Below are 15,413 nucleotides of genomic sequence, written 5' to 3'. Positions count from 1 at the left end.
AAAGATCACATGTCTTTTGCCATAAATCTTAAGCACTAACTTTAGTTACAATAACATTGAAGTACACATACTTAGAAAAAGACAATATGATGGTGGATTTGCATAGCTCATCAAACTCATCCCAATCATCTCTATTCCAATCTTTGGCTTCATGCCCTTGGCTTTCAATGTCTTGACTTGTTTTTTTTGCATCAGTACTTGTCAAATCCGAGTCTTCCAATACTCGAAGTTATTGCCATCCAACTTCTCTATATTTAAGATAGCATTATCAATCAAAATACTTGCCATTATATTTGCTAACCAAAGAGAATATGGGTTACTATAATAACAATAAAGCAACCCCAACATTGAGCCAAAAAGCATACAAGAAGAGGAAGACTAAGCCAATACATTGCTCTCCACAAGTAAGAAGCACTAGAGTGCACAAAACAAGTATTCACTCTCAAATAAGCTATATACTCTTCTTGTACGCTTATTACTGAATAGCAGTGAACAAAATGTCTGCCATGAGTGCAATGAACATTAGGTCTATCCTCAACATAGTGAATGGCTGAGCTCAATGACCACTTGGCAAGGCTCAAAAGGTCTAGAGAAAGGCCTTGATCAATGCTGAAAAGGGTGGGGTTGATAAGAGAAGCAATGAGACTAATGCATATCTCAATGAGTGGTTGCCAAGGCTAAAGTGAACATCAATGAAGCTCCTTGAATACCCTCTTTGATACCAATTAAAAGGTGGAGTTGGATAAGAGCATAAGTGGAAGCAAGAAGATGTAAGAGCTATGGAGGTTCAAGTAAGAGAGAGCAAGGCAATATGTGGGAACTCCAATAGACACAATATGTGACCTACCTTTCCTTATTCTATTGTCATAGTAAGAATAAAGAATAGTGACAATGATAGACAATAGTCACCTGGTGTGTACATTTGTGTGGGTAGTAAGTACAAGTAAATGTAGGCAGCTAGGTACATGTGTCCTTTAACCCCCAACAAGTATAACTTGCTTAAAAAACCAAAGAATGTATTGGGTGTGTGCATGGAAAGTGGGTGCATGCTCCCTCGATCGGAGTATCCTATGATTGAGTTGACTTGGTTAGTTTGGTAGCTTTTTGAATACAAGCGATAGACACAGTTTAGAGTATAGATATATAGCCCCAAATCAACTTGTTTGAGGGGAAAGGAGTGGTAGAGTATTTGTTCTTGAGGCCATGAAAGTTGTTGCTTTTTTTCACGAGCTAAGTGTCCATTGATCCATGTTGTAAGTTAACACCTATGCTCGATGAGTACATCATTTCTAGAACTAGCTTGCCTAGAATGGCTAACAATGAACGCATATTAAATCAAGACCACATGTCCACTACAAGGTAGTTCAAGAAGCGATGTGGCTTCCTTAAAAGTTTCGATGAGTGCATTGTTTGTTTTGGGATGGGTTTGTCATCACACCCATCTTTTACTACACTCTCTCATCCTCTCATGGCTTGGTGACATGCCACAAACCTTTATTAGTATAAGGAAGAAGACCACATGTATACCACACGTCCCACCACAACAACATGTTGGCCTTTGTTATGATGATTACATCCGACTCCCCTCGCTTGAATTGGCTTGTCTCTTTTAGATTTAGATCGGTAGTATATATATTTTGGACTAACACACCTCCCACCATAACATGTTGGCCCTTATTATGACGATTACATCGGCTCCACCTGCTTGAATCGGCTTCGCTTGTCCTCTTTCTATTGTTTGGCCCTCTCTCCCTCTTGCGATCTTCTTCAAGCACCCAAGAAACTAAGGAGGCATTTGCTTGCAAGCGAGCAGCCAGCACGAAGGCATCCGCAGAGATACGCAGACATCGCAGCTATGCTTCCTCCTTCCGCCACGGCCTCGTTTGCGAGGCTGGGCGTTTCAGCAGCAGCACAAAGCGTCTGCAAATTTGAAGGCGAGTAAACTCTCACACATGCTCTTGAACCACGCCCGTCTCTCTGCGTTGCATTTCGATCGGATACTGTGTTGCCATTGCCTGCTTCGTTGCCCTAGAACATGGATTACTTCAATGCAGGCGACGATGCAGACTTGCTCAGGGTATGTGTGCCCTCGCTAACAGCATGCTGATGTCCTAGGGTTAGGCTGTTTTCGCCTAAGTGGTTCTGATTTTCGATTTTGTTAATGTGTGATACGCCGATTCTATTTTGTGCAGAATGAATATGTGTACTTCGTTATGTTTGGTCAAGCACTCATTTGCTCTGTAATAACATGCACAGCATGATTTTCGCGATTCCCATGGATCAAGGAGTCGAAACCATAGGAGTGATCGTGAGAGAGAAAGTAAACATCGACATGGAGACGATAAAAGCAGGGGTGATAGAAGTGACAGAGAAAGTGATCGTAGGGGCCACAGAAGCCATGATCGTGAACGGGGCCATGACGGTGATAGGTGGGGTTGCTTCTTTTTCTCTCCTGTAGTTGCTTGTTCAAGGATGCATACTTAACCATACCTAAGCAATTGACAAGCTTGGCTATGACTAACTCATATTAATGCTTGGAATTTGCACAAGTGCACACATATAGAGATAGACACACACAAGCGCAGTTGCACAGAGAGAGAGAGAGAGAGAGAGAGAGAGAGAGAGAGAGAGAGAGAGAGAGAGAGAGAGAGAGAGAGAGAGAGAGAGAGAGAGAGTGTGTGTGTGTGTGTGTGTGTTTTGACTGTAGATGTTTGACCTTTGTATGTGTGATGTTGTTATGGTTGCTTGGATGAAATTACTATTCCACAAAAAGTGTGTCTGAATCTGTGTGTGAGTAAAATGTGTTGCGCTCAAAATTTGCCTACAGATACATCGGTATGGTGCATATGTTTCTTGTGGACAATGTTACCCCGTAAGTTATAATGAATCAGAAGTTGTACCAAGGATTAAATGCCTTGTGTATGGATTATCTCCATGGTTGATATGTTTTCGAGCATGGCCTCTACATATACCTGTTCTTTAGTTCTTCTAGCTCTTTGCTATAAAAGAGATGACTCCATGAGTCCATTGAAGTCATTGGAGACTTTAACCTGGAACCAGAGTCTGGTCTTTTGACAAATTTTGCAGATTCACATATACGAGCAGTGTCAACAAACTATTTGCAGCTGCCCAAAAATAGACTTGACTACCAACTTAGCCATCACACCTGTGGTGTTGGGCCTTTAGTTTTTGCAAAATAAGCGCTCTGCACATTTGTCACTAGTACTAAAACTATTTTATATTCTGGGTGCATCATTAACTTTATGAAAGAATTATTTGCACCTTTGTATAGCCTATTTGTCTATGTTGCAAGGCCATGGCATGTATACAACTCTGTATGTGCCTAAGACTGAAATGATAAAGTTTAGCTCAAATTTAGCAGGCACATATATGAGGACCGAGGCCAAGGCCGAGAGCGAGAGCGAGATCGGGATCGAGAGAAAAGGCTCAGAAACAGGTCTCCATTGTTAAGGGCAAGATCAAGGGAACGGTCTAAGTCACCATCACGCTTGGAAAGAAGGTAATATTAGGGAACCAGTTAACCTTTTGATGTGCATGATAGGTTGCTGAACGGCTTTGATATCACAAATGATGGCGCCCTTTGTGACTCTATCTTCCATTTAGATCTTCAAAAAAGCCAAGTGGTTTTGATATGGCCCCTCCGACTGCTGCAATGACTGGTGCCACATTACCAGGTATTATAGATTGGAAGTAGCATTTTTCTGGTTTGTCGTATTCTGAAATTATTGTCAGTGTATTTTGAGGCTCAGAATGGAGACTAAGAAAGACCATTTCTTTGTGTGCTTGTGGTTGTGTGGTTGTTTTTGGTCTGTTTTGGTTGTTTGTTGTTCTGTAAGTGCGGAAGGCATTGCGAGCCATCTGGCCTTTTCTGCCACTACACTGGTGTTCCTACCATGGCTCGTAGGTGCAACGAGGCTTTTAAGCAACTCATGTCAGTTTATTCTTTATCGTATACACCCTTCAACTTCTTCATCTTCTTTTGGTTTCCAAATCATCATACATTCGAAGAGGACTATCGTTGGGTGCACATTGGGGTTGTCTGATGAAAGTTAATATTGGTATGGAGTAGTGGAGTCTGGGTGACTTACAAGGGTCACCACTAGCTGTATTTATAAATGCACACACTGAATTTTGAAGGACACTCGAGGGTCTCAAACTGTAGTTAAGGTGTTGAACTCTCAAATGCAGGACAGATAGCAGGGTTGCCACAGGCAGTGCCGGGGGTTTTTTCAGGCATGTTATTTCCTGGCACACAGGTACTCATTTTGACATGGGCTTTTGAAACTCTTTGATACAGATACATTTATTCAATGTTCAAAGCTTGGCATTTTGCCATGGCTTTTTTATAATATATCATTATCTGTTGCTGGGGATGGCTTTGCAAAGTTTTAAAAGCTCTGTTAGAAACTCAAGTCGGCTTAGTTAATGTGCATAAATATTGTGTTCTCAGTTGTCACTAATTGGCATATTTGTTACTTATTAGCACATTGTGCTACATGCGTCCAGGACAGCTAATCATTGCCACATGTAGTTTGAGTATTTGCTTTTGAAGCACTACTTTCTTGCTTTGTTTTTATGTTTATTCCCTTCTATTATTTATAGTTTGGAGGCATTCCAGCTGTGACTATGCAATCAATGACTCAACAGGTTTTGTTCGACAGTCCCTATCTAGTGAAATATAGCTGTTAATATCTGCTTTCTTTCACCTTGTATATAAAAAGTCACCAACACTTGGCACTGCTTTTTCTTGTTACAGGCGACAAGGCATGCACGTAGAGTCTATGTTGGGGGCTTGCCACCATTGGCCAATGAGCAGGTAATTAGCCTCTAAATTATTAACTGGGTTGCACAAGTGGTTGACTGAATGGATTCTTGTCAATCAAGTGGTATGGTTGTCTGAGTTGCACCTTTAACTTTTTCTATCTTTAATGATGGTACAGACAATAGCAACTTTTTTTAGTCAAGTCATGGCAGCAATTGGTGGCAACAGTGCTGGGCCAGGTGGTCATCTTATGCATTCTTAGATTTATCCGTGCTTTGTTGTTAATCTACCCAGTTTACAGACTTCCTTATTGGTATTTAGGGGATGCTGTTGTGAACGTGTACATAAATCATGAGAAAAAGTTTGCTTTTGTGGAAATGCGCACTGTTGAAGAAGCAAGCAATGCCATGGCTCTGGATGGCATATTTTTTGAGGTGAGCTTTTTGCAAGACATGTGTTGCAGTTTTTCATTGGGCTCTGAAAATAGCTGCTCCTTTGCAATTAAAAACTTTCTTTTTTTGAGCAGGGTGTTTCAGTCAGGGTTAGACGTCCTACTGATTACAATCCATCTGTAGCGGCCACTTTGGGTCCTAGTCAACCAAGCCCTCATCTCAATCTTACTGCTGTTGGGCTCACTCCTGGGTAAATAACAGCCTCATGTAAGTGTTTGTGCCACTTAGCTCATCAAGTTTACTGCTTCAAGTGATATTTTTGTTCGTCCTTTCCATTGGATTTCTAGCAGTGCGATTGGAGGTGCAGATGGACCCGACCGAGTATTTGTGGGGGGTCTTCCATACTATCTCACAGAACTGCAGATCAAAGAACTACTCGAGTCTTTTGGGTATTAGTTAATCCAATTCTTAGCATTTAAATAGAGTTTGATCAGATGCGTATAGACAGGTCTCTCAAATATTCTTGAACTGGCTGATGATTGCTTTCGTTCCTTTGTAAGAACTAAGTGAACTGATAGCCTCTTTGTTGCATGTTTACTTGTGTCTTAAACCAGATGCCAAATGTTGATAAGCACATATCCCAATATTATAAACCTTTGCCTTGCAGCAATATGTTTACATGACATGTTCATGTAAGGTTGGGATCATGCTCGCATGATGATTGGTGTCTCCTTCTCCTTGTTTGGGTCGCCAAAGAGGATCTTTGTGTTATCATACTCTGGACTCTGCAGCTTGTTTGGCTTGAGAGACATCCTACCTGTGCATATGAACAATCCTAATGTGGCTCCTATGTTGCTGTCTTAGCTAATATTTGAAGGAGAGGCTCCCCACTTGTTGGGCATATGGAGAAAAATCATTTGCAGGATTCCGTAATGGAGAGGTGGAACATGATGTGGAAGATGGCTGCAACTAGTTTTTAGGGCATATTCAATGGCTGTATGGTATATTACAACCAAGCACTTGATGTGTGCATGTGTTGGAGAGAGAGAGAGAGAGAGAGAGAGAGAGAGAGAGAGAGAGAGAGAGAGAGAGAGAGAGAGAGAGAGCGAGCGAGCTTTGACCAGTTGGGTGTAATCAGTTTGATCAGTTGAACACATGGTGAGCAGTAGGCTGTGAGTTTAATTCCTATATTTGTACAGTGTTCAAGTAAGAAGCAAGATTGGAACTTGAGTTGGAGGGTTGATAACACAATGGCTTACAATCGGATTAACATAAGCATCACAAATAAAAAGAGAGTAGGCTCTTTTAATAGTACAGAGAAGATTTTTTTGGATCACTTTGGGGAGAGAACAAATACAGTGGAAAGAGTTAACATATACTGTGGGTACTGGATGGAGCAAGTAGCCAGCACTTGGTGCCAAAATGCCTTTGCCTTTACATTTTTAGGGTTCCAACCAGTGTACAACAGCAAGGAACATCAAGAAGTGGCATTTGCTAGTAGTAGCAACAATGTGGCCTTTGAGGGGTGAAACACGTGTGTCTGGAGAAGAAAAGGTGGCATGGCAGGCCGCTGTCCTGTGTTTAATAGCAACAGCAGTAGTGTTAACTAAGGTGTTGAGAACTTGATGAAGAATCTTGTACTTTGGATTTGGACTTCAATTTTCTTTGAGTCTATGGTCTTACTTGTCTTGATATCCTGGATGTCTTCACTAAGTAGGCCATCTTTGTAGCTGATGCTACCTTTAGGAAGCATCCTTGGTATAGGTTATTAGGAGCTTGGGCCTTATTGGCTCAATTTCCGTTCTTTTGAGTAGGATCCTCCTTAGCATCTTCCTAGTGCATAGCAACATGGAACATGCGAAATGGGCCCTAGCAACATCGGAATGCCATTTCGCAATGGGCAAGGGTGAGAAATGCATCTAGCACGAAGAACATTTTTCTTACTGTTCTTAGACTATATTTTAACATTGGAATCGCCTAGATAGGAAATGCCCTTTGGAATGTGGCGTTCTTGGCATGGCACTTTGGCAACCTTTTCGTGGGAGATTGTTCACATTGCATGCCTTGTCTTCGATGTTTATCTTCGTTGTCATCTTTATCTTTACCCGATTGTCGATGCTTTCACCTCTTTGTTTGTCTATTGTAGTATGTCCTCCCCACCATCATTATTGTCCCTCTTTTTCTTTTGCAATACACGAATCCCCCGCCTCCCCCCCAAACCTAAAAAGGAAAAAAAAAGAAAGCCAATCAAGGTCCAAAATTATAAATGGTTGCCATTCACTCTTCTTGAGGCCGTTCTATGCTAAATTTACCTAGAGATTGGCCATGGTTGGATGAAGTGAATGTCGAGCACTACACTCATGAGCATGTCCAAGGGCGTAAGCTATGTCCTTATGGATGGAAGAGTCGAGTTGATGAGGTACATGCTCATTTTTTGTTGGAGGCAAGAAAAGATGTGCAATTTTGCACTCGATTGACTCTTGAGAAGAGGTAAGGGCTCAAGATGTGAGCAGCGAATGAAAGATGCCTCGGCTTGATTGAAGTGATGTGTGGCCATTGATCTTGCCATATGTATTCCACAATTGACATCACATGCATTTACATTGAGATTGGCCACAACTACACTATACCCTATCTTTCCATGCCTAGAGTTTCGAGATGGGTGCATTGTCATCTACTTCTATTGCACTTTGTATGTGATTACAAGGTGCTCCTAATGCTTCATGGGATGTTTAGGAGGAGATTGTTCTTGCTGGACGCTACTTTTCAAATGATCACATTGCCTTCCATATTGCCATGTATCTATCAATGAATCAAATGTCAATGATGCTTCGGTCTTTATATGCAATATTTACATGTTAATCTTGTAACTTGGTGTATGCATGTGTGAATGTGCACAATTAGGTTAAAGGTTTTCCAGGTAATGCTAAAGAAGGTTGGGGAATATGGCCTTGGATACACCCCATCGTTGTTAAAGACCTTGCATACCACTCTACTAGAGAGGGAGAGATGCAAGTTTAAGTAGGCTATAGAGATCATGAAGTTAGCACGCCATTGGGTGACATTGATTGCTGAGGGATAAAGCAATAGCTACAAGAAATCCATTCATGGGCTTATAGGACATAGTACACTCTTGTAGTGGGTGTATTTTGTTTCATCTCATGGTGCTTTGGGCACAAGTAAGAGTGCCAATGTACTTGCCCATAAGTGGATAGACAATGTTGAGATTGTTGGGCTAGAGAATGTGGTGGCATTTGTAGTAGATGGTGAGCTAGCAAGAGTTGGTGCTATGGTTGAGGGTCATTATTGCAACATTATAGTTTGTTTTCGCATGGCATTGCTTGAATAATCTCCTTAAGGATATTGACAAGTCAACTATTACTAGATCTAGTGAGATGGTGACCTTTGTGCTCAACCATTAGTTTGTTCACCATGAGTTTTCAAAGAAGTTTAAAAAGATTTTCCTCAACTACTTTGACACTTAGCTTTGTTTACAACTTCTTGATGTTGGGTCACTCGAGGGAGTGTAGCGGTGCGGTGAGAGAGGTCTTCATCAGCAATGATTTCAAGAGCTTCCCTTTGGCTTCTACTCTTGTAGGGATTTCATTCATGGGAGGTATCTTGTTTATCTTAGTTTCATAGGGACAATGTTGCTAGTAGGTTTATTAACTCATGAGTGAGTTTGGGTGAGCCTTCGTGGGCTGGGCGTAGGAGGTTAGTTTGCACATTTTTGTAACACCTGCTGTTTTTAAGGATATAGCCATTTTTTAATGGCTGAGCAGCATTATTTTATGGTTGACCAGTTTTTATTACTATTTACTGGCTGACCTGATCTTGGTATTGGTATATTTTTGTCTATTTATTCAGTGGCTCCCTCGCCCTCATTCATTCATCACTTGTAGACCTCTAGAGCAGGTCCTCTTGGAGAGAGGGAGCCGGCGGCAACATCCACATAGCCTGTGATTCAGTGCTATCTATATATGACTGTTTGATGTCTTAGTATATGGATTCAATTTCCTGAGCATATCCTCGAGTTCTCCCTTTGTAGTGTTCTTCTATTCTTCTATCTTTTGTAGTCTTTCTTCTTTCTTGTGCTGTGCAGCCTATTGCAGCAGATTCTCACATTTCCATCGCTGCAGCCACTTCTAAGATGGTATCAATCGTTTGTGTCTCTGCTCTGGGTAGCTGTTTTCTGTTGTGGACTGTCTGCCTTCACAGTTTTTTACTGCAGAGATGTCTTCCTCTGTCTATTGCAGCTTGAGTGACCAGGTTTTGAGTATATTTTACCTGTTTCCAGGCTTCAGCCATCTGCATTTTTGTGCTGCAGTCAATGTTTAGGGTTTCTCACTTTGTACAGCTGCATTTTACGCTCACTCAATTTGCTCTTTGTTTTTTAGTGTGGGTGTTAAAAGAAAAGTGGTTTTTTGCACCTTTCCTCTTTATCATCATTGACCTCTACCTATACCTCACTACCTCCTCTTTTCTCTTCTCTTACGAGCTTCTCGACTTCTCTCCTCCATGAGTCCATCCACCTCTCTCTATCCACATCCGCCTCTTCCTCCTATGTCTCATTCCCTATGTGTACCTCCCCTTTGCCTACCTCTATCTATATGTCTATATTCTTTATTCCTATCGCAATGCCTAAGCCTCTTTATGAAGCCTTCACATTACACACAACTCACCTTGAGTCTTAGCCTTTAGGTTCTCTTTGTATCTACTACTTTTGTGCTTGCCATACCATGATCCATCATTGCAACGAGCTCCTTTTTTCTATCCATTATACATGTTTTTAGTCTTATAAATGAAATTGGATCTTGGTAGTTCCTTGTGACTAGAGTCTTGGATTTATATATCGTCTCAACCTCTTGTCATGTTCATGACTCATTGTTGAAAATTGAAGCAAAGCCATTTGTGGTTTGTAAACTATAATAGTATTGGATGGATAATGCCTTGTGACACTCTATCTTATGGATAGCCACTTGTGTTAAAACAAATAATATTTACTAGCCTAACCCTTAATTTCCTATGTATTTTTTTAATGTTTGTGCAAAACACCGGATTTTATCCAACATTTTCTTGTGCACATTTTATACCATATGAAGCCCACAAACTGGATGGATCATACTTGACTACCTAGCTTACGCATGTCCTAGATCTGCCAATGAGAGTTCCAAAATGTAAGTCATGTCCATACATTGCTAGACTTTGGCCTTGGGACAGTTGGCACTTTTCTTTGGCCGTCTAATGAATCCTTTTTGTATGGCTATGTTCGGAGTACCTATAATGTCACCTTAACAAGCTGAACAACAAGCAAGTGGAGCCTTTCATCTATTACAAATCCTCAATTAGCAATGGACTAGCTCATCCATGGATTGTTGTGCTAGGATTGCTACGTATGAGTCTTGTTCGTAGATTGTACATCTCATGGGCTGGTGTCATTGTATGTGTGGGCATTTCTTATTTTATGCCAGAGTGTGTTGTGTCTGGCCACCCTGATTGGGCACTAGCATTCAGCTGGCCGATTGGTCAGCATTGTTTGGCATACTTTTGCCTAGTTATAGGTGGGTTTGCTCCTTCTTAGTCAATCATCTAGATACTCATCCTTTAGCACGACTGCATCCTTGTGGAGAGAGGGAGATTGTCCCCACTTTTGGTGACTCAATGCCCAAACCCTTGTGCTATTCTTGTGCCTTGGTATATGGATTCCATTTCCCAAGCATATTTGCTTTGAGGTCTTTTGTTATTTACAACGTTCTTTTCTGTCTTTTGTGCTCTTGCAGTCTATTGCAATAGTATTTCTTTGCTTCCATTGCTGCTCACTAGTCTGACATCATATCAGATGTCTGTGTTGGTGTTCTTGGTTCTGTATATTGCTGTTCTTTACTGCTTCAGGTCTGTATTTTCCCCTTTCTGGTGCTGCCCATTCTTGCTGACTGCTGCAAACTGATCCAAGTGATGGGCATCTCATTTTCTTGCTGAGCAACCTGTTTTTTTGACCTGGTATACTGCCTTTTATAGCCCTGACCCTCTGTTTTCATGCTGCTGGGCTGGGGGACCCCTACCTGACCTTGTCGACTGGTTTTCTCTGCTCCACACCTTGCTTTTTCACCTATGTTGTGCCCTGTCTTTATGCTGCCCCTGGTTGATCTTTGGATGTCATGTGCTGCCCGATGTCGAGTTTCTCCATATTAGACTTTCCTTTTCATCCTGTTGGCTTTGTGTTTTTTTGCCTAGTTATACCTTTGCTTTAATGTGATGCTTTAGAATTATTTTGTATGCTTCTTTCTATGCTTCTATGGCTTGTACCATGCCTTGTTTCTATGTTGGATGTCTATGGGGTGTCTAGATGTGGAGGAGTAGTAATGGGCTTCATGGAATGATGTTTGGCTTCAACAATGGACCCACGATGAAGAAGAGTGACACCTGTCTAGAAAACAAAAAATATTTTAGAGCATGGGGTGAGTTTGATGTCTCTTACAGCCGAAACTCTGCAGTGAGGTGTCATGGATTAGCAAAGACTGCTGTGGATGCAGGTCAGGTCTGGACAGCATCATAAATGGTCGCTGTGGCAGGCTGTAGTCTGAGGAATGGTGATGCTGGAGGCTGGAGAATAAGGGCATCTGGGTCACGAGGATCAGGGTTTGATTGGCCATGCCCTCAGTGCCCTGTTTATAGGACTTTTTGAACCATTTGTCCATTGTGCTGCCAAAGTTCTAGATCTGGTCTTATTGAATTAAATTTTCAAATGTGTTTCAGGCCTGTGTGAAAGCTGAAGAAATTAGCCAATAATTAGGGCATAAATTTAGGGTAAACTCTGCTGTGCAGGTCACTTCGAGGGTTTGACCTTGTTAAAGATCCAGAAACAGGGAACTCCAAAGGTTATGGATTTTGTGTTTATCAGGTGAGTGAAGGACTTGTGGAACTTGATGTTTTGTGCCTTGAGATTTAGCACTAAAATCTCTCTCTTGAAAGATCCAAAACACGGAGTCAGAAAGTAGTGTGTTAGTGTATGTATGTGACTCTCTGGTCTTATGATAGGATCCTGCTGTCACTGATGTCGCCTGTGCAGCACTAAATGGACTGAAAATGGGAGACAAAACACTGACAGTACGTAGAGCTACAGCAAGGTAGTTATGCATTTACTTGATTCTGGTCCGGTCGCACATTATTTCCCCCCATTAAGTATTCATCGTGTCCTTTATCAAGCAGTGGGCAGCCTAAACCAGAGCAGACAAATGTTCTAGCACAAGTGCAGCAGCAAATAAATATGCAGGTGAACACCACTCATGTTGATTATAAAGCATGTATCAAAACTTTTGCCATTGTCTAACTTTTAAAAATTGCCTTGCAACATCTGGTTTCAGAGACTAGCCCTTCAAGTGAATGGTAGTGCAGCTTTAGGTCTTGGTGGGTTCCCAGGTTTGATGCCGGGTTTATCGACAGGCTTCATGCCAGGGATGATGCCTGGCATGCAAGGCGGATCATTTGCAGCTGCAGAAGTGCCAACTAAAGTCGTCTGTTTATCTCAGGTGATGATCATCATCTTAGGTAGTACCAACTAAAGTTGTCTGTTGGTTTGTCTCAGGTAATGATGACCATTTTAGGCAATGCTGAGTGTTCAAAGTACTGGTATCAGTAGCTTTTAGGATAAGATTTTTTAGAAGAATTAAAGCGCCTATTAGTCAAGTGTTGCAAAGGCAGTCGGATTTTTAGAGAGGATGGATATGAATGCTGTATTGGAAGTATATTAATATGCTGCACTGCATGCAGATTTAAGAAGACGGATATGAAATTTGCATTAAATCTCAAGTAAATGTGCTGCAGTAGCAGTAAGGTTTTGATAGTGTTTTTGAACTTCAGGTTGTGAGGCCAGATGAGCTGAAGGATGATAATGAATTTGAGGAGATTTATGATGACATGAAAGATGAGTGTGGAAAATATGGTGAGTAGACCTATCCAAACTTTGAGGTGGTATATTTATAGCAGAGCTGTCTTAATAGAGCTTTCCTAGAGATGCTTTAGTCTGTCTTTAGTCTAAATGGAAGCTTTTGACACAGGCACGCTCACGAGCCTCGTGATTCCTCGTCCTAAAGTGGGTGGAGGAAATGTTCCTGGAGTTGGGAAGGTAAACAGAAGTGAATCTTTCCTTGACCTGACATGTTGCATTCCCTGCAGGATTATATCAAGAGTGTGTTAATGCGATTAAATTTCAGGTCTTCCTGGAGTACAATGATCCAAAAGAAGCAGCAAAGGCACAATCTACTTTGAATGGCAGAAAATTTGGAGGGAACACTGTTACAGCTGTATTTTATTCAGAAGATAGGTTTTCTAGAGGAGACTACGACAGTTGAATCGTGCTGTTTTTTGTATAAAAAAACTGCACAAGGATTTTTAGCGCACATCAAAAATCAATTGGGAGGATCTGTAGATGTCAAAACTTATGAGCTGCCTTCCCCTTTCCCCTTTTTTCCCACAGTTCTGGGGAGTGTGACAGTATAGTCAGGATCGGCAGTGCCCAATGGTGTCTTCTGCATGAGATACAATGTCTATTTGTGATCTGTTAACATGAGGCCTTGTGACTGAAGGCTGCTCATATTTCTACTAATGTACGATGTAAAATCCTGCTTACTTCCAACCGCTGTTCTTTTCTTATGAGTAGATCACTGATCAAGTATCACTCTTTCTCTCGTGCATTCGTGCACACGTGTGACATGGCAGCTTGGTGTTTTTTGTACTTGATTACAAAGGTAGGCTGGCCATGGTATTTCTTATCAGTCTAGTTGTGCTTTAATGGGGGGTAGAACACCGTCCAAACCCATGTATGTAAGGGTTGCATCGACACTAGGATGCTAAGTGTGGATTTGTTTGGTGGCAAGTTGGGAAGGATTTCCAAAGTTTGGACGCGACAGTTTGAGCTGGTGAAGATAATAGAGTATACAGCTGATTTTTAGTCATAAAAATAGCAATGCATGTAATTTGAATCAAACATCTCTATAATTTCAAGCGAAAAGTTTTTGAATTTGCTATAAAAAATGACTTAAACATGGCTACACTCTGGGGCTATAGACATATTGGAAGCTGGGTTGGGGATTGAGGTCATGAACTCTTAGATGCCTAAAGTCATCCAAAAGGTTATTTAGAAAATGCAATTGCCATGGGGTACCTAAGAACAAAAATTGACATCCCTTTTGTAGAATTACTCAATTTGCACTAGAGGAAGAGAGTCATTTGGGGGGAGGATCACCTTGAATAGACCTATCAGCGTTCAGCAGTGTTATGATTGGCCAATAGTTATGAAAGTTGAATGAACTTGTGCAACAACAGTATTCTCTTGGGAGCAGCAGTGATCATCTTTGGGGGTAACCCTGTTACTAGTACATTTATTATGCTACCTAAAGGATTGGTGTGACAACGTCCAGAAATGGAGCAAGAATGTTTTAAGAATACAGAAGTATTCAAGGGACAATTTTGTTCTTGTACTTGTGAAATTGCGTACTTAAATTTCTTGAAAGCCATTGATTCAATTATTCAATGTGCACCAAAGGAAGAGAGTGATTTGGGTGAAGATCACTTGAGTGGGGGAAGAGCACTTGAATAGGCCAATCAGCAACCAGCAGTGTTATGATTGGCCAATGGCTGTGAAAATTGAATGAGAATCTTGCGCAACAAAAGTCTTCTCTTCAGAACATGAGTGATCATCTTTATGGGGGTATCTTGGTACTAGTGCATCTACTGTCCTACCTAAAGGATTGCTGTGACTATGTCTAAAAATGATGGAGCAAAAATGTATAGAGGCAGTTTTTGCTTTTGAAACTATCTGTGGGGGAAATTGATCATATTTAGAGTAAGATGCACTAATGGAGTAATAAATACAAACCATACATTTGCGATTTCACTCCTATGGTTGAGTGGATTGAAGTTCATGTGATTCTCTCTCTTCTACCGGATATGTTTGGAAAGTGGGATTCAATTCAAACAAATGACTTGAGCTTTTGTTTGGCCCTAGTATTGAACAAGTGACCCTAAACCCATGTTGGATCTAAAACTCACGAGTGTAATCTCCACTCAATGACATTATCTAGTGGCACATAACTACCGAAGTGGCAGCCCTTGAAAAAGGAACATATCATGGTGCTATTATATTCTCATTGGGACGGAAAGAGTCACAACTAGACTCGGTTTGTAGTATTTGCTAATCATATTATCTACTTGAGAGCCAACAATGCTGAAGGGTATAT

At 41.2% G+C, this 15,413-nt stretch overlaps 1 protein-coding gene across 4 annotated transcripts; it reads left to right on the top strand.

Moving 5' to 3' along the window:
* Window positions 1-1,660: 1,660 nt before the first annotated feature.
* LOC148016973 (splicing factor U2af large subunit A-like) lies at window positions 1,661-13,833 on the top strand. Of its 4 annotated transcripts, none has more exons than XM_087663304.1 (18): window positions 1,661-2,077; window positions 2,257-2,429; window positions 3,380-3,520; window positions 3,625-3,695; window positions 4,210-4,277; window positions 4,624-4,668; window positions 4,778-4,837; window positions 4,962-5,022; window positions 5,105-5,217; window positions 5,310-5,425; window positions 5,523-5,624; window positions 12,001-12,076; window positions 12,214-12,302; window positions 12,385-12,448; window positions 12,540-12,704; window positions 13,036-13,117; window positions 13,233-13,300; window positions 13,389-13,833. In XM_087663304.1, the coding sequence occupies exons 1-18, from the start codon at window positions 2,036-2,038 to the stop codon at window positions 13,524-13,526; spliced, it is 1,674 nt and encodes a 557-aa protein (XP_087519430.1). In that variant the 5' UTR covers window positions 1,661-2,035; the 3' UTR covers window positions 13,527-13,833. The 4 variants fall into 4 exon arrangements, with proteins under 4 accessions (XP_087519430.1, XP_087519432.1, XP_087519431.1 ...); XM_087663306.1 differs by having other exon boundaries at window positions 1,662-2,077; window positions 3,383-3,520; XM_087663305.1 differs by having other exon boundaries at window positions 1,662-2,077; window positions 5,526-5,624.
* Window positions 13,834-15,413: the final 1,580 nt, after the last annotated feature.

The sequence above is a fragment of the Lygodium microphyllum genome, chromosome 22, assembly GCF_053477565.2.
Source record: "Lygodium microphyllum isolate KBCC chromosome 22, Lygodium_microphyllum_v1.1.10, whole genome shotgun sequence".
In the NCBI taxonomy this organism is placed as follows: domain Eukaryota; kingdom Viridiplantae; phylum Streptophyta; class Polypodiopsida; order Schizaeales; family Lygodiaceae; genus Lygodium; species Lygodium microphyllum.
This window is presented reverse-complemented; position numbering and strand designations above follow the sequence as displayed.

What these genes read in the sequence shown, in the direction of transcription:
- LOC148016973 (XM_087663304.1), top strand. Translation starts at nt 2,036, where the DNA reads ATGGATTACTTCAATGCAGGCGACGATGCAGACTTGCTCAGG. An exon ending in CGGGGCCATGACGGTGATAG is followed by an intron (nt 2,430 to 3,379) that starts GTGGGGTTGCTT and finishes GCTCAAATTTAG; the next exon opens with CAGGCACATATATGAGGACC. An exon ending in CCATCACGCTTGGAAAGAAG is followed by an intron (nt 3,521 to 3,624) that starts GTAATATTAGGG and finishes TCTTCCATTTAG; the next exon opens with ATCTTCAAAAAAGCCAAGTG.